This window comes from Calypte anna, chromosome 2, assembly GCF_003957555.1.
Source record: "Calypte anna isolate BGI_N300 chromosome 2, bCalAnn1_v1.p, whole genome shotgun sequence".
NCBI classification, from domain to species: domain Eukaryota; kingdom Metazoa; phylum Chordata; class Aves; order Apodiformes; family Trochilidae; genus Calypte; species Calypte anna.
The window spans coordinates 109,128,005-109,148,883 of NC_044245.1; the positions used below are offsets into that span (position 1 = coordinate 109,128,005).

A 20,879-nucleotide genomic window follows, 5' to 3' on the forward strand; every position below is an offset into this window, starting at 1 on the left:
ATTTGCAAAGATTATAGGTTAAAAGATTCATCTCCTTGTTCTATCTTGGATTACTAAGTGTTTGTGGCTGTGTGTCACTGTATTTATCTAGTCCACATGTTGTATTTGAATTTAACTGAGAGTGTGTTTGGACGAATAAAGTAGCATAATTTCTTTCCCTTCCCCTCAAGGAGAGGTGGGTTTCTTTTAAAGTATGGCAGCTATTATGACTAACTATATAATTACACCTTTAATCAGAGTAAAATATTCTTGATACACAGTAGCCCCATTTGGCCCCTCAGTGTTGAACTGAAAAGCCTCTGAAGATGCATAGTATGGCCTGTAATCATCATCGTCACCTTTAATCACTCAGCATATTAAAACCACTGAGCAGGAGTGCACATGGCCGTGTTATTTACTTTTGGGGGTGGTGGTGAAAAATTCTTTATTCTGCCTGTACATCTGTGAGGACACTGTTGTCTTTCTCGTTGTCTCTGATCATCCTTTTGCCAACAATCAATAGATTTCTTCTACTGTTGCCTTGTGCTTAGTGGTGGATGTGGCTCTGAAGATGTGAGGAGAGGTTTTTTGTACATCCAGGCTACTGAAGCTTTGTAGGGGCTTTGATGGGTGTAGAAAGCAATTTGTTCAATGCACAGTTCAGAAGCAGATGCACTACGTGAACTTGTCTGCACAGCTCCACAAAGACTGCTGCCAGTCCCATTTTATTCAAGCTAAGTGCAGGTCTCTAATTTCTGGCATATTTGTATTCATCCTCAAAGGTAGAAAACTGTTGTGCTATAACTAATATATCAGCTTTTGTAATTTACACACTCTTCCCCGAGTGTTTATCCTTTAATAAAGACTAATAAGTGCTGTTTCTTGCAGTCCTTAATTATGCTAGCAGCTCTTTTGAAAGAAAATTGGTTACTCTAGTTGAAATAGTTACTTCCACGATTTACTTCTGCTGTTTCATGTTTTGCCTGATATGTCTATTTTGCATCTTTTCTTTTCTGCAAAGAGGGTGAATAGAGGAGGAGAGAGAGGGGCAGATGTCACACAGGGAATAATAGACCACACCAGAATGGCAGTACTGTCAAATAGAGCCAGATTCATTGGTTTTACAAGATGGCAGATAAAGTTAATTTTTGTTGTCATCTCTGGCAATAAAGTAGGCTAATCTTGGGCTAAAGTGTTAAAATGTTATTGGGAGAAGAATTGAAAATGGCTGAGAGGGGCCTAGAGTTCAGAAGTGAGAACATCTGTGGTTTGAAGACACATGGACCTGGCAGTTTTCCAGACTTAATTATGCAAGGTGTATTTTACTCCATTGTGAACGAAAAGTTTTGAGCATCATGTTAGCAAAAAGATCATGACCAGACTAGAGTTTATTGCCTGTTACTGCATGTTTTCTCACAGCGTACAGGGTATACAAACATTGCATAGGGATGTAATGCCCAAAGATAAGGGCAGTAAATTAAAAGAAGCATAATAAATGGCAAAGCCTTTGTAAAAATGTGCAGGCAACTGCATTCAGCACAACTGTTGATGGCTTGGCCTTGAGCTCAGTTGGTGGAGCTGCGGCTGTCTGACTGCCAAGATAATGTGTATGATGTAATCATGCCAAGCCCACACTATCAGGGTATTACAGCAAAAGCTGTGTCTGTGAACTGGGCACATTCCCAGTTACATTCAGGTACAGTAGTAGCAAGGTAATTGGAAAGGTTTTGCCAATACCATATGGGTATAGTTACAGCTTTCAGTGGGTGTTTTGGGGCATGAAAGGCAAAATCAGTTTCTTTTGCTGGCCAGGTACTGGAAAACACAGTCTTTAGTCAGTACCTTTTTTATCTGACATTTGTATTAAATGACCCTACAGCCATACACATCTTCCCCAGCTGCAGAGAAACATTTTCTGATACAAGAATGGCTGTACTGGATAGACCAGAGATCTCTCTGTCCTGTTGCCCTTTCTTATGGATAGATGCCCCCACTTTGAACACTGGATATAAATATAGGTTAAGCTAAAAGGGTTAATTGGCCAAATCATAATACCCATTGCTTTCCTGCTGGCTGAATGTCCTCTAAAATAATCCCTAGTTTTCAGAGAAGAATAGGTGTTTGAATGGTAGAAAGTTGCAAGTGGCAGGGTAAACTTCATCAAAATACAGCGAGTGTTCTGGTTTTAAATACATTTGTTACATATTCCTTAACTGAGAATATAAATGTCTTTGTATTAGCCAGTTTTAAGCCTCTGAGTCTAGCCTGTGCAAGGGGTAAATAAATAGGTCCAAATGTGACAACTGCAAGGATATCTGTTATGTCCTTTCAGAAATATGTGCAAATTGATGGGAGATTTTTGTTTGTTTCTTTTGTTGTTTTGATTGTGGGTTTTTTTAATTGGAGACATATTCTTAAGATATTTATGTAGTCCTAAACTGGGCTTGTTTTTGTGGTTGCATGCAGTTTCTTCATGCAACCTTCACAAGCCCTTCCTGCTTTCTGAAGGTTTTGGGACAGTTAGTTAATTCTTAGTCTCCATCTTCCTCTTTCACTGAAATTTGCAATTTCCTTTCGAGAAACAACTTCCTATTGAGTACTAACTTATCTGACCACTTTGATGTATTTAAAAATTTATTATTTTTTAAAAGTCTTGCAAAATCTACTTTGCCATCACAGCTTGAATTTCTGCACTGCCTGAATTGAGGAAGTATAGAAGAGGATAGGAATTCATCTAACTTACAAATGAAAATCCAATTAAATTGTACTTGGTCATGCAGTGTCATTGTAAAATTCCAAACTGTGGTAATTGAAATCTGGTTAGGCAGCTGAAGAGGACTGAATTGTCACATATTTACTGTGAACAGCTTTGACTTTGGGAGATTTGCCTTTTGGGGGTTGTGTGGATTTCCAAAAAATGCTGCAGCATATTTGGAGGCAGATACAGAAGTGGGCTGATTTCTGTGGTGCAGCTGATTTGTCATGCCAGAATTACAGGAATCTAAGTCCTGGACTGCAAAACAGCCATTAAACTTAGATTTAGATGCCTGTGTTCTGTATACAATGAACAGAGGAGCTTAAGTGCTAAATACCAGGATTCCCAGCTACTGTCTTTCTGACCAGGGAACGCTTAAGCTCCCTGGTGTTTCTGCATTTTGTCTAATGCTTGTTTGATGTGGAGCAGAGACTGGAGCTCCTAAAGACCTTTTAAATCTCATGTGTTTTTTCCACAGTGGCCCAGCCTTTGAGGGAGAGGTAGAAATGATCTCCTTGTTGCTTTGTTTGGCAGACTGAGTGTTACCCTGAGAAGGAGAGATTTAAAGTCTCTTAAGCTAAAGATTGTCTTGCTAGAATTTGGGTTACTCACTGCTTAGACTGGAAGGTCTGCAGTGTTACAGAAGAGTTATGTGTTTACTGTGGTGGATGTGCTTCTCAATGCAAGCAATGCATACAGCATGCTGTGAATGGGAATCTCTGCAGAGCATTCACCCATACCTACTGAATCAAGACCCTAAGCAGGCGTAGGTACGGAAGTCCCAACTTTGTACTCACAAGCTTAAATGTGACATAAACCATGAGCCCTAGAAAGTTGCTCTTGTGCCTGAGTGTGTCCAAGAGGAGTGCTTTAAGAAAGTCTTGAAATTCTAGACATGGAAAAACTTGGGTTTGACAGGACGTCCTAGGGACAGGACTGTAGGATTTTGTGACTGACCTCTTGGGCTTTGATGTCTAAATGCTATTAAAGTACCTCTCGGAGGCTGAGTCTTAGTATGTATAACTGAAGATAATCTCAGGTATTTACATGTATAGAGCACTTCACAACTTTTTATTTTGCAGTCTCTCTGAAGTTATCAAAGTGATCAGTAGTCTATTTTAAAGAGGACTTTTAAATGTGAATGCCTGATTATGCTCAATTCAAATATAGACACTTTGCAATTCTGCTTCTCTTGCCTCTGGACACTAAGCCTTAGTGTTACTCAGTGCCTTTACATGAAAGCCAGTGTGCAAAATAAGCTGGAGAGACAAGATGCCAGGTAGAGTTGAGAGTCACTTGTGCAACTTTGTCTTTGTGTCTCCCAAAGCTACAGAAACTGATGTTAGATCCAGTCTTAAATGCCAGGCTTTGTGCATGGGTTTACTAGATTCAGCCCTATGCTTACTAGATCATATTTTGTTGGGAAAGTTCATATGTTCATGCATTACTTAATGATCATCATGTGCTTTTTAAAGGAGATGCTTAGGTTCCTATTGCAACTATGGTTTCTTCTTCTGTATCTGAAATAGGGAATTCCCTAGTTTTCTCCCAAAAGTATTTTTGTAAGTTCTGGGTTATTCTCTCTCCCTAGAAATCTTCTGGTTCAATTTTACTTCATCAGTCACGAGCAAACTCTTTTGGTAGAGGTTGCTATCTACAGTTCCTTTGTTCCTTTGGGTTCCTTTGTTTCTACCAAAGTGGGTTTATATGTTGTCTGTGTAACTACTTCAGGCACCTCTGTACTTCTCTCTGCCAGGGTTGTACCCATAGGGAAGCCACATTTGTGCACCCAGTCTTCACAGTCTTGGCCATGATGTGTGGAAATAGTATAGTATCTAGTAAACCCGTGCACAAAAATCCAGTGGTGGATTTTTCATAGAAAACACGATTTATGTGCTTTCTGGATCCTCTCTCTACATGGTCCTTTTTTTAATGGTTGTGAAATGAAATAGAGGGGCTTTCTGACCTGCCTCTTTTGCCTGGACTTCCATACTTGCTGTTCATTACAAGATTGAGGCATGGGTTTAATATCGTCGAAGTCCTAGTTTATTATCATAGCATCACTTGAAACCTCAGAACCTCTTGGGATATTTGCTTTAAGTTTTGGAGTACAATAAAACATCACTGCTTTTCTCCCTATTTTTATGTGGTGTGTTTTTGTAATCCTTCAAATGTACAGTTAGCTGCTGTGAAAGTCCTGCAAATATTTCTGTATTTGAAACTAGTATCTGGAGTATGTATTCATGTGTAGTGGGTTGTGGAGTGAGTTGGAGCTCAGTTTTGAGGCAAGAAGGAGTGGATGTATATGTGCATGCATCTTGTTTCTATGTATGCTGTTCTTCCTTTTCTGTTCAGTAAAGTTTATATTGAAATATTACAGCTTTATGTAGAAGTTAGTGAAGATAACTAAGTTGTTCTACAAAAAGCAGGGTGAATTCAGGAACCCTTTTATAGCCAGTCCTTTAGTTTAGGTAGAACGAGCTGACAGGTAACATGAGGTGTATAAAAATAAACAATGACAAAACTGGGAAGAAAAGTATGCCACATTTCCTAAATAGAAAATAACAGGATTGTTTAAATATAAACAAATAAATGTTAATGCTTGTGCTTGGGATGTCATGTGGTGTGTGCATATACACAGGCTTTTTTTCACTGCTGTGTTTGAGAGTGCAGGTGACTTGTTAAATTGAATTTTCAGTTTCTTGAATGCCTTTTACTTCAGAAGTGGTTGTCTCATCAGGTAATCTAAACATAATTGTACAATTTTGCTATTTTCCATAGGGTAGGCTTTGCATACCTTCTGTAAGTGCATTCCAGGAATAACAGTAGTTATATTTAGCTGTAGTGATGCCATTTTCCAGGATTTTTGTTCATAGTAAAATGGAAAAGAAAAAAAATAATCACTTGTTTGATGGTACTCTTGCAAATTGACACAAATGGTCAACTTATGATCTTGAAACTCAGCTTCTCCCTCCTAAGTGATTAGTACATAACGGAATCCATTTGCTTTTTGGCAGTTTGGGAGGAAAATGCATTTAAATTGTCTAAGATTTCCAATTGTAAATTTGGCTGTACTAGATGTCAATAAACATGTCAAAAGGATTTTTATCCTGAAGTCTTGGTATGTGTTACAGTTTTATTAATGCTCTGAATTGCAGTAGCTTCAGTGGAAATCTTAAGTCAGCGTTTTGGAAAACAAGGGCTTAAGTTATGCACTTTTGAGTATATTCTAACATTATTTTGACAGAGGAGTTTAAAACTGAGAGACAATCTTTTCTATGAGAATATTAAAATTCATGTCTAAATCCAGCAGTTCTATGTCTAGACTAAATCATCTTGCAGCATTATATGACACAGCTGCATTTGTTATTATTCTGCATTTTCTTAACTGATTTTGTTTTATTTTAATAACATTTATAATTCGTGTGTAGTTTGCTTTTGATGATTTGATTACTTTAGAAAAAAACATGATGCCTACCATTGTCTGTCTAAAAACTTGCATGAACTTTGCTTCTCCTTATTTGAGAAGAGTTATAATACATTGACAGATCCATGAAATTACACTCCTACATACAGAACAGAAAATACTGCACAAGTTGGAGGTGAAATAATTCAAACAGCAGTCTAGAGAAGCAAATTTGGCTTTAGGCAAGTAGAAAGCATGATCTTGCTCCACTGCAGTCCTGCCCTATATTGTACCCTGAAAAATGACCCTTGAAGCATGTTGAATTATTTGGATTTTAAGACTGACATTTTTTTCTTTTTTTTTTTTTTTTTTTTTTTTAAACCAACTCTGCTGCAGTGTCTCACCCATCTTTCTGACCGAAATCAGATTACTGCTGTTGTGAGCTGGGGAATGCAGATCATCGAGGTGGTAGTTTAGGTTACTATATGCACAGTGTCTGTTTGATTTGGATTGGGGAATAGAAAATATTGCAGTGTTTTAGGTAGTTATAAGAGACTCTGGGGATCGTTTGTTGCTACTGAAGTAGTTTGAGTGCACGCTGCATTGCTGTTTAACCACCAAGAAAAAAAATCTGATTAAAATAGTTGCCAGTAAGACAAGCACGAAATTGATACAGTGGATGCCAATATTTGCACTTCTGCATTTAGACAGTAAAGTTGCCTGTATCAGATACTCCCTAAAAATGATACAGCTGGATGCTCAGAACTGCTTGAACTCTTTCTTCAAAGCTGCTGTTGCTGTCCCTCTCCTTTCTCAGTGTGGCCTTTTCTTCTTCCCACCCCAGCTTCTTAATGCCGAGCAAAGCTCTCAGACCAAGATCTCCAGGTGCTGATGTTTGAGAGTTAACTGCTGTTTACTGAAAAATATTTTTCTTCCATTTACTTTTAGAACAAACTTTGGTTTGTGGCCCCAGACATTTCAGGAAGTTGCAACTTGCATAGTATTTTTAGTTGCTTCATATATAACATGGAAGTTTTTGTTCAGAATGTTAATATGTTGCTTACAAGTTCAAGAAAAAAAAATTTGCAGTGCTTTTTAAAAATCCTGCTAGCTGCAGAGTTCAGTATGAAGGTCAAACATCACATGAATATTTTTACTTCAGGAAGAGGAAAATAAGCAGAGCATATTTAACAGTATTTTGAAGGACACATTTTATTTTTGAATGCTCTTCCTAGAAGCTGAATTAATTTCTGCTGTTTTAGACTTGTCAGCTTTGAGCGTCTCTTATTAAAAAAATTTTTTTTTAAATTGGAGGGGACAACACACACCACCCTCTGAATCTTGCAGAGGTTTCATTTCCCATGTGTAAATATACATTGATATGTGATAACCTAATAGAAAAGAAAATGACAGTTCCGTGTGCTGATTTTTTTTTTTTCTTCTGCGCCACCCCCGACCCCCCCATGAGGTAAAGCAAGCATTGATTTAAGAATGGAAGTGAAATTGAGACATCACAATCTCTTGATCTGGTTTGAGTTGGTGGAGGCATGAAGCCAAGAGATATTGGTGACTGCTGTGGAAACCAGTCAACTATTGTTTCTTAAAGTGTGTTTAAGAATGCAGAGATGCAATGAGGCTCTCTTCTTCTCTTTGCCCATAATTGAGAAGCATTGCCTTAATTCTTTTTATCTTCCTACTTTATGCAAGATTTATAATCCTTATAAGGAACTGCTTAATACAAATTACTGAAGTTTGTATTTCAGAGTTCTTTTCTCTGCATGTTGTCCATGCCAGCTTATAACCAGTTCTGAAGAGACTTGAAGTCCACTGAGTTTAATTATTTTAGGACTGTATTTGATTACTGCCTTACTGAGGCATTTCAAGTTGGTTTGTCCTGCTGTATTTATGTGGTGTCCTTATTTACTAATAAAAGTTTTAAATATCTGTGAATTTCCCCCTGGGTCCTATAATGTATGTTGTAACCATATTATGGCAATCGTGTCACTGCACCTCATGTAACACACATAGCATGTATATGTACCATATTATAGCTCTATATGTAACACACACAGCAGACACGTGGATTTATTCTAATCTAGATCTCAAATGAGTTTTAACTGGTCTTCACTATGCAATCTTTTAATGTACTGTGAACAGTCACTGCAGCTAAAGATGACAAAAAAGTTAAAACAGTATTGCAGCAGTTAGCACCTCTGAAGCGCTCTATAAAATGTGAATTTATAGAAATCTGACAATTTTCAGTTACAAGGCCTTGCCCAGTTAATGGTTACTTTATTTTCCTTCTGCTTCTCCAAATTTTAGGCATGTGATCTAAAAGCAACTCTGTAAACTTAGCGTTGGGCTCCTTTTTCTTTGTTCTTTCTCCAAACAATTTTTAGCAGAGTACATTTAATGGATTTTTTTAAACTGGTTTTCTTGTTTGGTGTTCTTTGGCTTATTTGGAAAATCAATTAAATGGATCTTGTGTTTCTTCAGCCTGTGTATAGGCTCTCTCATCATCATTAGGAATCAGCTGAGGTAAAGGTGGTGCTTTTGTATGCATACACATTCTGTCATTGCTAACAGGGTATTTCAGATGTGGTAAGTCATTTCCTGCCCTGAAATGTTTGCTGTTTAAAATAATTTTAAGAGTGCAAAAATGTCAAACGATGATCTAGAAAAAGTAGGCTGTGGAAAGACTTCTGGAGAGGAGGGAAAGGGTTGGAAGCACTTAGAAATGAAGAGGAGGGAAGAAATTAGGAGACTATTTTAGGCTTTGGGGGCAGTACCGCAGGCGCTGTGAGGCAATAAATGGGGCAAAGGGGAGAACAGTCAAGTGAGAAGAATGTGGAGTGAGTGGGAGTAGAAGAAAATGAATGTAATGTGCTGCACTGCCCAGCAGCCTGGTGTCTTCTTAAGCTGCCAGTGCTGTGGCTGTGAACGCCAGCACTGCTGGGGCTGGAAGCAGAGAGTCCGAATTTCAAGACGTGCCTGTGTACCTCTGGGAATTATGAAAAAAAAAATTTCCACTGAGCGCTGAGCATTATTGCAGAAATGATGCCTGTATTGCATCTGTATGTTATACAACAGTGTGCAAGTTGTTTCCTCTCTCGCTAGTTTATTTTCTTTTTCTTTTTTTTTCTTTTTCCCTTTTTGATAGGTGCTTCTCTAAGGGTTTTTACAGGAAACTGCAGGCAAATCAAGCAGAGATGAGAAGTCGGTGTGCATGATTTGTACTTCACTGAGTATCTGCGTGCAATCTCCCATTCAGTTCGTTATCGTGGCATTGCTTACTATCATCTCAAAACTGACGTGCTTGCAGTCAGAGAATACATCATAGCAAAGGGTTTTAAAGTCCTTGTCCCCTGTTCAATCTAAACAGTGACACAATTGTGAGAGGTATTTTTCTGGTGGTTTCTTTTACAAAGAGTTTTTAAAAAAGCTTGCCAGGATCGTTGTTCATAACTGTATCTGATAAAAGTATGAGAGAAGTAATTTTGTAAGGAAAGATTTGATCTTTTTAAATCAAATTATTTATTTGGAGTAAAAAAGCTTGACAAACTTTTAGGACCTATGGAAGGGCTTGGAGCCAAAAGGTTGTCTGTTTTCCCATAGTTATATCTGTCTAGTAAAAGATATTGACTCTCATTACAAGTGCTTGTTCTCTCTGAATATTTGCAACAAAACAAAATAATTGCTTGAAAATGGAGATGTATTTGCTCCTTTAACAGTTCCTACTGAGTCCTACAGGTGTGTAGTCTAGGTGCTTTAGGATTTAGCTCATAAATAATAATTTGGCTTTTAATCATGCCTTTCAGTTGAGTCCTCTTGTTGCATCCAAACTTTAACCTGGATGATTACCATAGCATCATCTAAAATAGAGACAAGAAAACTGAGGTTTCATGGCCTGGATCCACCACATTTAGTAAATGAAACTGAGTGAATAGCTATAAATAAAGAATGCGAAAGTAGGTTATCAAACCGTGTGATAACATCTGTTCCTTGGAAACATGAAAGTACCTATTTCTGTGTCAAGAACTAAACCCTATTTAAGTGGTATTACAAGCTGACTACAGCTTTCTCGTGGGCCCAGATTTCAGTGCATAATGTTGAGGCTTCAGTGTGAAATGATGTAACTATCTGCATGCCCTATCAGAGTCAAGTATTTATATTTGAAAACCCGGGTCTCTATCATCTGGAGGATCCTTATCAAGATGAGAGCTCAACTGCGTGGGATAATACACAGCTGCAGGAGAGGAGACCTGGTTCTGTCCCTGAATACTTTGCAAGATGCAACACGTGAAGTGGCGTCCCTGCTTCCCCTTTTTTTTATTTTTTTTTTAAGGAAGGAATGGAGAGCAAGGGTGATGGTAATTCACTTGAACGTAACATTGGCCAAGAGTATCTACGAACTGGTCCAAATTGTATTTTGTAGCCAGTCATTTTCCCTGAAATGACTGAATTTTCCCTGAAAATGAATATAAAACAGTCATTTTCCCTGAAAATGACACCTGAAGGTGTTCTTCTATGATGGCAAAAAAATTGGACAAAGCAGAAAAGCACTTGTAGATATTCTGTGTTGCCATTTTTCAACATTGCAGAGTCTGTTAGGAGCTGACTGTCACTCAGATCGCAGGCTGATGGAGACATCAGTGGTAATGCAGAAAATCAGGAACTGATAGATTGAATTCTTAATGCTAAAGCTATATTAAAGTACTAAAAGTGTGCTCTTAAGAGGTGCAGTTGCAGCACAAATGCCACAGATGCCCTGATTGCAGCTGGGTTTTCCTAGCACTCGATATAGTACAAATCAGTATCCCTTAACTGCTGTCAGTCAACTTTGGCTTCATTTTGTACGATAATACCTCACTCTCCCCTACTATTCTTTCCTGCCCTTGTGCCCAGCAGACAGCTGGTTTGTTCTGTCTTACCTTCATAATCATTATTTAATTCTGCACCTAAAGAGGATGCTTAGAAATAAATGCGGAGCTTCTTGCTATACTGACTTATTTTGTATGAAAACGCACTTGGGCTGAGAAGACAGCCTCACCTGTTTCGGTCGGCTGATCCATGCTTTAGAACAACCTGTTCTGGGAGAGGCAGGCTGGAACACCTTGTGGATGCATCTCCAGAGGTATAGCCTGCTAAACCTGTTTGCCTTGTAAAAGCTGAGGTTTCTGCCCAGGATTAGAAGTTACAGCTTCAATTTCATCTTCCTTACCACTTGTGTATTCTTTACCTACCTTAAAAAAAACCCCAAACAACCAACCAAACAGAAAAACAGTCAGTCAAATACCATATTGGCATTGGGGCTATAAAGAGCCCGTTTTGCTGTGATTTTTAATTGGTCCTCTCCCAGAGTTTCTCCTTCAAAGATCAAATATTGGTGTTGATCTTTTTGTGTGTGTGCAAAATCGTATTCTAATATTTTTTCCATTCTTGTTTTCTAATACAATTAGTGCTGTGTGCAGGATACTGCCTGCCAATGTGTTTGTGTACAGGGTTATGTGTGAGAGAGCTCAAACCAAACCAAAAACATGCACTCCTCTCTTTACAAAAAAGGATGCATGGCCAAACATACTGCATGTAATCCTAATCGTCACCTCATTTTCCACTTCAAGGCAGGATGAGCTACACAAGATATGGGAGCTGATAAATGGTGCTACAAGTTATTTTGTTAATTGTTATTTCATGTGTGATATAAAACAACATTTTGTGGCTTTGTGTACTATACTTCAACTTCCTAAATCTTTCAAGTGTAAGAGGGAGTTTTCCTCCCTGTGTTGCTCTCCACACCTTTTCTTCATTTCCAAAATTGTGCAGAAATCCCAGTGTCAGGGGATAACTGGCATTAGACTTGACAGCAGCCATTTTTTCCATTAATTTCTCCGAAGTTACGTTCAAGCCCTTTCAGCTCCTTCAGAACCCATCCCATTTTCTTTGCTTTAGGTAACAGCTGTTGGGTTTTTTCCTTTGAATTTAATTATATTTGGGGTACCCTTTTAAGACAGTAGCTAACACAGCTGTAGTTTTTGACAGAGCTTACAGAATAAATGGGATCAAACATGGGTAAGACTTTCCCAGGCGCTCTCCAGAGGGAAGCCCAGCAGTGGTAAGCAGTGATGCTTAAGGTTTAGTAGCTGGTCTCCTTTTTCCAGAGATGATAATGAATCAATTTTCATTACCATAGGAAGCACCAGGCTGCTGGCTGCAATGAATCCTTTTTAATTAGTCATAGAGCAGAAGTCCTAACCGCTTGTTTAAAGGTCTCAAAACACCATTAAGAGGAGATGAGGGTGCAGTCTGTGACCAAATTCTGCTTTGAATAATTACAGTGTTGCTGCCTACACTTCTCCATATTCAAGTAGATACAGCATTCTTCTTTGCTACTTGGCATAAATGATTTCATGTGCTTAATAACTACTGCATTCCAGCCTAGGGGTGGTGGCATCTAGGAGATAGCCAAAATTCATTCCCATGTGTTTGTGAAGGGGGATGTTGCTGAAGTTTAGTGGTGGTTGAACAGGGAGAAAGAAGCAAAACCTTTGTCAGTTCAGTGGTAGTTGCTCTTGGAGAGTCCCAGAGAGAGGCTCGAGGTGGCCATTCTTGTGCCCTTGGAGAGCATAGGACTCTGTTTCCTGTAATGGCAACCACAAAATGCTAATGTGTGTGGGGCAGGACATGTCATTTCCTAGTGCACTGAACCAACAGCACTGATAAATATTTAGGACAGATCAGATGGTCTGAGCACATGTGCTGAGAAGGAATGCTGTACTTAGCTAAACTGCTATGCATTATCTGAGATTCATTTTGAGTGTATGCTGTCTCTGTAATAACACGGGGTGCTTGCTCCAGATAAAACAATTTCAGTTAATCTGCTGCGTCAGTTTGGACTTGCAAGTCCAAAAATATACTAGTGATTTATGTCTTTCATTGTTGTTCTTTTTTGTCACACGGTTTATCTCTGCCCACGCACTGCTACCTAATCTTGTATGTTCTGCATGCTGTTCCTGTGGTTATTCCGTGAGAAGCAAGCTTGGTGTCACCCACAGAGCAGCACACGCCTAGCTCTGCACTTGAACATTAAGTTTCTTGTGAAGGTATATCTGAATTTTATCTCTCTACAGTGAAAGTATCTACCTTACCAAGAACCAAATTACTCTCAAGATACAGCAAAATATTTGGCATAGAGCGGTGCAGTTATAGCTTCAGAAAACAGAAAGCTTTGAAGAGAGCTTCAAGCTTTAAATCCTCTGTATCTTTAATTATCTTTATAGAGCTGAGCAACATCCTGCACTATCTGTGTGCACAATGCTTTAATTAATTTTGTGTTAATTAAGGGGAAACTTCTTTTCTTTTACCTTTCCCCTAATCCTGCAAGCCAGCTTCTGGTGGAGCTAGCTTCAAGCATTCATTAGCATAACCTGGGCCTTTGACATACTGCATTGGTGATTTATGCTTGTGAATATTCATTGTAACAAATCCAGTGGCTTTTCTGCTCATTCCTGTTTTTTTAGAGAGTACCAGGCTACGTAGCATTGTTTATCAGAAAGGAAGACTGTGTAAAAGGAGAGGTAGAAGGATATTCAGGTGGAAGGATAGTCACCTATGTTAACTGTGTGTGTGTTTGTTAGTACCAGCCAGATTTCACCCCATGTAAATGCTGTCATGAGAGGGCAATTAGGAGAAAGGCAAAATAATTCTGAAAAGAGTAGGGGAATCAGAAAAGAGGAAAAGATAGTCCATAAATGAACAAGCAGGGAATGCTGGAAATGCTTCCAGAGCTCAAAGCAAAGGTATGTGAAAGAAGAAGTAGGAAAGGAAATGCCACAAGATAAATTTTCCTCTGTATATATAGTGATCAAAGTCTCAAACTCTCAAGCAGTATTTCCATTTCTCACATAACTTGGCTCTGTGACCTTGAGAAAGTCTGGTTTCCCAAGGGTGCTGTTGGAGAAACCCTGTAAGTTCTTCTGCCATTTAAGCTAAGACATAACAGGGGGAAAGAAATGTATTATTTTCAGAGAAGGGAATGACAGACTAGGTGATCCCCACCCTCAAGAGTTATTTCAGTGTCTGTATAGAATGTGGTAGTCATTTTTTTTTCAGTAAGAGATTTGAACATACTGTAGCACACCGAAGTATCTGAGTTTCAGCTAAGAACTTAGAATATCTATGAGCTTTCGCTGAGCATCGTATCTGCAATGTGTCTTCATACCAACTGGAAAAGATTTCCAACATTTTCAGAATGTGTGATGACTGAACAAGTGAAAATGTTGAACCAATAAAAAAGTAGGGTGCATATATTGATGTTTTTCTTCAGAAAAGTTTAACTGAGTGATGTCTCTTTGAGAGGAAAGCCAAGAGGGATGAGAAGCTCTCCAAGTGCTCATCCTCTTGCCTCTAAGTAGCAATCACAGAGAGAGCTTTTTTTAAAAAATGAAGCTTTATTATTTTTAATAGGATTGATATACCAGCTTTCTTTTTGTACAGAAAATTTTTACAGTTCTGCTTTCTGTGCTGAAGATGGAAACTTCAAATGGAAATTTTACACTTCTTAACTTACTGCTATTTTCTTGAAAAGAAATACTGAGTGCTTGTTATAGTCATCAAATACAGATTTTACCTTTTTTTAATCAGGATTTTACCATTTATGGGACTGATCTTTTGTGGGGTTTTTGTTTGTTTATTTGTTTGGGTTTGGTTTGTTCAGGTTTGGTTTTGTTTTAATAATTAATTGGCACAGGTAATCCTATATTCTCTAGCAATCTAACCTTTTAGCTGGGATGCAAAATTGCTGTTTCTCACTCTATTTTTACATTTGCACCATCATCTACATTAGCTAGTGGGCTTAAAACCTGTGCTTAACCTGAAGCACATCCCAAAGGCTTTCTTAATCTGCATTTTATTTGATCAAAGAAGTTCAAGTTTGCATCCTTTTTTAGGTGCAGTGGGTACTGTTAGCAATTTGTGCAAAATCAAAGAATTCCTAAAGAAAAAAAGTGCTTCAGAATAGCATTTTAAGAATGAAGTGCTTCCTTACTGCTTTCATGTTTGTAACCTTTTATTTTTGGCTTTTTTCCAATGTGGAAGGAGTTTGTTTTCAGAGAAATATTGTTGCCAAGGGACAAATGTTGACTGTTGTGTTTAAAACAAGCTGATATTAATTACATTCTTTTAGCTATTCCCCTTCTCTGGATAACTTTAAAAGGTCCTTCCAATTTCCAGAATATGTAGGTAGGCTCTCAGAACACAAATGCAATGCCTCACCATTTATGTGAAGAATGTATTGAAGAACTTGGCAAGAGCTGAACTCATTTTTGTGCACAGTGGAGAAATGTTGGTTTCACATAATTACACTAACTAATAACATGCAACAGCATTATTGAATGCAGTGATTTCCCTCTTTTTCCTCTTTTATCCTTAAAGTCTTTATCTGAGCCAGTTGTCAGACAACCCATGTGGAGAGCTGCTGGCTGCATCACACCAGAGGAAAAGGCTGATTTTTTTCAAGTGCTCTTCTATGATCAGGGCATCATGATCTGTGGCAAAGTCAGTCTTTGGGGTTTTTTAGTTCCCTGTTGATAACGTGAACCTCATATTTTGCTTTGGGTTTTGGTTCTTTCAAGGGTCAGGCTGAGTTACTTCCTTGCCTCTTCTACAGAGCAGTTTTGTGCCAGCCTCCTTGACCTAGGCTGGTGCTGGTGGTCCCAGTGATGGGACTGTTACTGGGTTCACCCTACCAGAACTTGCACTGGAGGCTGAGCCCAGCTCATTTTTCTTAGTTTTCTGCTTATTTCAGATCATGTCATTCTGTACTAGGAAAAATTTTACTTTCCAAGTATTTTTACTTAGTGTGTGTATATATACATATATAGAGATATAGATATATACATATATAAATACCCAGTGCTTTAAGAAATACTGGGTCAGAAGAGCATAACATACATAACAACTGTGCAGAGGTGCCAACCCATCCGCCTTGCCCTACTTCTGGCCTGAGCCCTAGAGGAGACTAGAATAAGCTGAGCCAAAGCAGAATTTTCCCTGCCAGCCCTCTCCTCAGACTTCCAGATATCTTTGCAGACTTGTTCTTGAGCCTTCTCATCCAACCCCCTCATCCTTCCTTCAGTGGGTTGAGTTCAAGTGTGTCCTGTGAGTTTCTGGAAGATCTCCAGCACGGCTTTGAGTCTGAGCCTCAGCCCTTCTTGTTTGCTGGCCGGTGATCAGCCCTCCCTAGAGCCACCTGGATGTGGCCCCAGAGCTTATGCTCAACTTCTGAAACCTTCCTGGGAAGCTGTAGGCCTGCTGGTCATGGGTGATGGCCAGCTTTAGTGGTAAAAATGTTGTTTCAGTGAAAGTTTATATAATTTTTTGCTAGCTAAGAGTTCTCAGTAGAGGCTTGTGTTTCTTCCCTCCAGAGTATGGAAGGCAGCCTTACTTGAATGTCAACGTGAAAGTTCCCTTTCTCTCAGCTTTCCTGTCAGTCACAAACCAGATCACTCATCAGTCTCTTTCTGCTTCCTGAAAACTTTCTTTAATCCTGACACCTCTTTTGAAAATTCTTCTGATAGAGATAAGCATTGGCTTGTCGTTTTGACTAAACTCTCCAGATCTAGTTGTTTGGAAAAACAAATGTTACTCATCCCAGTTGTCCCTCAAGAGATATATTAAATATCTCCTTATATTAAGGAGAACATGTTAACTTACAAAAGATAAGTGTGCATTTACAGTGAAGCTGTTAACAAATAAATCAATAAATTGGCATTCCATTTATGGATTACTCAGGAAGGTAAATAATTGCCTGCAAAAACCTCTACTATCTCATTAACATTCTGTTTAAATTGCTTTGTGTTTTCATTTGTTCAGACAACTTCAACAGAAATTTCTGAGTATTCATCCGATAACGACAGCGTGGGAGAAGGAGAGACGAGCCTGAGGACCACTACTCCAGAATCCAACAAGAGATTCCAGCTGAGGTCAGGGGTGGGCAGGGAGGATGTCACAGCACGACCAGCCAGCGAGTGGCTGAGGTCTGCCCAAGCCCTTCTCCGCACCCCTAGGAAGCAAATGGGCAAGACCCCCCGGCCGTCCCCCGACTCTGCTAAGAAGAGGAAGCTACTGAGGTAGATGCACTTTTCCTCTTAAGGATTTTTAATTTTTTTTTTTTAATTGTAGGTAAAAGCATATAGCAGAGTAAGAATGCATTTCAAGGTTCAACATTTTAGAGACACAAGTTGCAAAAGCCATCATTTGTGTGTAAACGAGCAAGGCAACAAAGATCTCGGTTTAGTTTTACAGTCAGTGGTGGAAGTTATTGAGTTTGAACTGCTGGGTACCAATTGATACGTTTTTTGCACCTCTAATAATGCTATGCAGTGCTTTACAGATGTGTGGAAAGGTTTTGGTTCTCTCCAGATCTGTCAGGATGAAATTGTCAAAAATAGTGTAGGAAAGGGCTAGATGAGCGGTAGTGCTGAATAGTGCAGGATGGAGTCATATTAGGCAAAAATGAGATGTATTTGTTAATATGAAATTTAAATCTTTGTGTCTTAATTAAATACTTTAACAAATATCCAACTGCTGAAAGAAAACTGTCACAGCCTGAGCAGTGAAAGCCTGATATTCCCAATTCACTATTTCTCTAGCTAATTACAGTGCAGAAATAGTCACTTTCTATATGGAATTAATGAAAATTGCTAACAACATAGGTGTATGTGAGGGTTTGCCTTAAGCTATAGAGACTACAACTGCAAACAGTACTGCTATAGGTATCTACTACATTTTTTAAAAAATGTAGTTCTTTCTTACTTTTTCTACAGCTGATTCTGTGTACAGTAATCCATAAAATTAATTACTTAAAAGGTAAATATTCATTTTGGTTAAATAGCCATGCCTTATTTTTCTCTATAAATGTTCTTGGCTATTTCAAAATGCTGAGGGAGCAAATTCGAAAGTCCAAATTACTAGGCATCTCTATACTTAAAAGTGCTTTGCTTGTTTGGTCAAGCTTTGTTTATTGTTACTTCAAAAATATAAAGACAGACCTGTATCAGTTCAGATGAAAACTGCAGCCCTCAAAAATGCCTGTTAGTGGCCAAAAGCAGGTATGTGTGAAGGTAATAAGAAAAAGACAAGTGTGTAGTGGTATTTTTCCCAGATGCACTTCGACCAGCTTAATGTTTATGAGCTTTTTGTTACACTCAGTGACTGTGTCTTTTCACAAGTTTGCCCAGTAGTTTTCTGCAGCCATAAAAAACTTCTGGCTGCTGCAATTACATCCCAGGGTTCTATAGCTTAAGCATGACTAGCATCTGCATTTACCAGCTTCCTGTGATAACCTCAACTATCAACAATCTTTATGCAAAAATATATTTTACAGCAAAGATACTCTGAAACAAGTATATAAGATAATAAATAGCTTTAAAAACAAACAAAACCAAACAAACCACAATGATATAGAATAACTGGTCTGGAGTGGCCAGAGGAGTAGAGTTTGCAGGGATTTTCACTCTGGTTCCACAAGCAAGCAGGAAATTCCTCACTTAACAGTTTTGTTTCTGTAGTTATTTTGCTTGTCCAGGTAACTGTCATCTTTTCACTCTTCCGGGCATTAATTCCATGTGTCTCTCTTTCCCATCTTCCCTTTTGCTGTTGATGGAGAATATTTGCATTGGTGTGCTAACAGTCAATATACCTGGTATATTATACACCTATATATTATATATCTAGCAGTGGTAGAGCATCCTCATTGGGAAAGCTCAGGTTTTCAGTGCTGTATTTAAAGGCCAGTTTGGGGAAATGTTTATGAATCTCTTGATGATGATGTGGCATCCCCTTTTTTTCTGGTTATATAGCTAAAAATTACATAGTAGTTGTTGGTTTGTCCTTTCTTCTTCCTTCCCTCCTCTGTCGCAGATTGAGGTCACAGAAGAAAGAGCACTGAGCAGGAGAAATCCACCTGCAAGCTAGATCTGACCTCTGGACTCCCTCTCAAACCATCTAGAACCATGTAACAGGTGGAAGAGAGCCCTTTGCTTAGCTGGGCTCTTCTTCTACAGGCTGGTGCTCAGGGAAGCATGGGTTGAATTAAGAGGATGCCAGGTGGTAGAGCTGCCATCTTTCTGTGTAAATTCCTGTTTGAGACATTCTACTCCAAATCCAGACTGCATTAAGGACTTTTCATGGAAGAGTATTGATGTAGGTAGAATAGGCCTCCAATGTTTTTTTTCCCCACTTTTAAGAAAACAGAAATTATTTCTATTTTTATATTTGTCTGCTGTATGAAGTTACTAAAGCTGTCCTCAAAAGTACAAAGAATACTTTCAAAAGAAGTTAGCTTATACTTTCTGAAAAAATCTTATGCCATGTGCAACAGCCTCTTCCATTTTCTTCAGGCATGCTGCCATCTGTTTTTATATTTGTGTTACCCGATTGCAGCTCTCTATGCTCCTGTTACCTCAACATTATTTTGGGTGTTGGGTTTAGATGTTCCTGCCCTTTTATGCCCCTACAACTTTTCTGTTTCTCAGCTTGAGTCAACACTGCATAGTGAAATAATGCAAGTGATTTGCAAGCCTGAGGGGAGAGAGTATATACTGTAAATTTTCAGGAAGCAGCTCTTTTTAGATTTGAAATTCATGTAAAAACTACAGGCTAAAATGTCTAAACAGACTAGTTCCAAGTCTCTCAGTTTCCTTGTGAAAGAAGGGAGAAACTAAGAGTATTGAAAGTCTCAAAGTTTCTTACATGGGTTAAAACAATAATTTGGCTCAGTCAGTATTTTTAAAGAAGGCTCAAAAAGCATGCACTCAGCTTTTCTTGCCTACAAGTAAACCTTTTTTAAAGGTTTTATTAATTGTTTGCTTCTTCTAGTAAGGTTTTATTTCCATCAGGAAAAAAAAAGTCAGGGTTTCAGTGCAGGAAGTACATATGTAATGTTATATAATATTAATACAACTCCTAAATCTGTCCCTTTGCAAGAGCTTTTAGTTGTGAAGAACAGCTGCTTTAGCTTTTTGTTTGCTCTTTTAGTATTTGAGCAGCTGTTTGTAGTTTAATAGTAAAATAAAATCTTGGGAAAATCTGTTTAATTATTTTTTTCTCTATTTGTATGCAGACTGTGTAGTGATCTTATCTGCTAAAACTAAATGTTGTTATCAAAAGAGGAGAAAATTACTAAATCTGCTGATACTGTGTGCAGTAAAATGAAACAGATTGTCACATAAGGCAAACCCAGGGCTTGAAAATAAAGGAAATTACAAGGAAAGAAGGAGCTGGCTCAAGTGAAGAAGGCTTTTACTCTAAAATGATGTCTGTTCTTTCTTACACGCATCCACAAGTAGCATGAGGGTGTAGCAGCAACAAACCAGCCCCTTGACTGTTGTGTTCTTATGCTGATTTTAACTACTGAATTAAGCTTTTCCTGCTAGTTAATTTCTTGTTGGATCAGGAGGGTATAACTGAACAATGTCATGGCTGCACTATAGATGTACAACTTGTAGTCACTGGCAACATTTTTTTTTTCCCAGTTATTGAAAGTTTAAAAATGTCTTATTTTTTAGAAAGTGTGGATGGCTCATGTTTGGCTTGATGTTTGGTGTTAACAGGAAAATAATGCCATTTATTAAAAAAAACCCAACACTTTCTTTAAAATTACAGAGTTCTCTATTTTCATGTGTAACATATTTTAATGATGAGAAGGGTTTAGCAAGGTACATTTGTTACCCATCAAAGAGA

General features: G+C 38.4%; 1 protein-coding gene across 1 annotated transcript in view; it reads left to right on the forward strand.

Moving 5' to 3' along the window:
* The window catches only part of SPIDR (scaffold protein involved in DNA repair), a 201,673-nt gene that overhangs the window by 35,819 nt on the left and 144,975 nt on the right, over positions 1–20,879 (forward strand). The window contains exon 6 of the mRNA XM_030445278.1: positions 17,010–17,266. Coding sequence (XP_030301138.1) covers positions 17,010–17,266 — 257 coding nt within the window. The remainder of the gene's footprint in view (positions 1–17,009; positions 17,267–20,879) is intronic.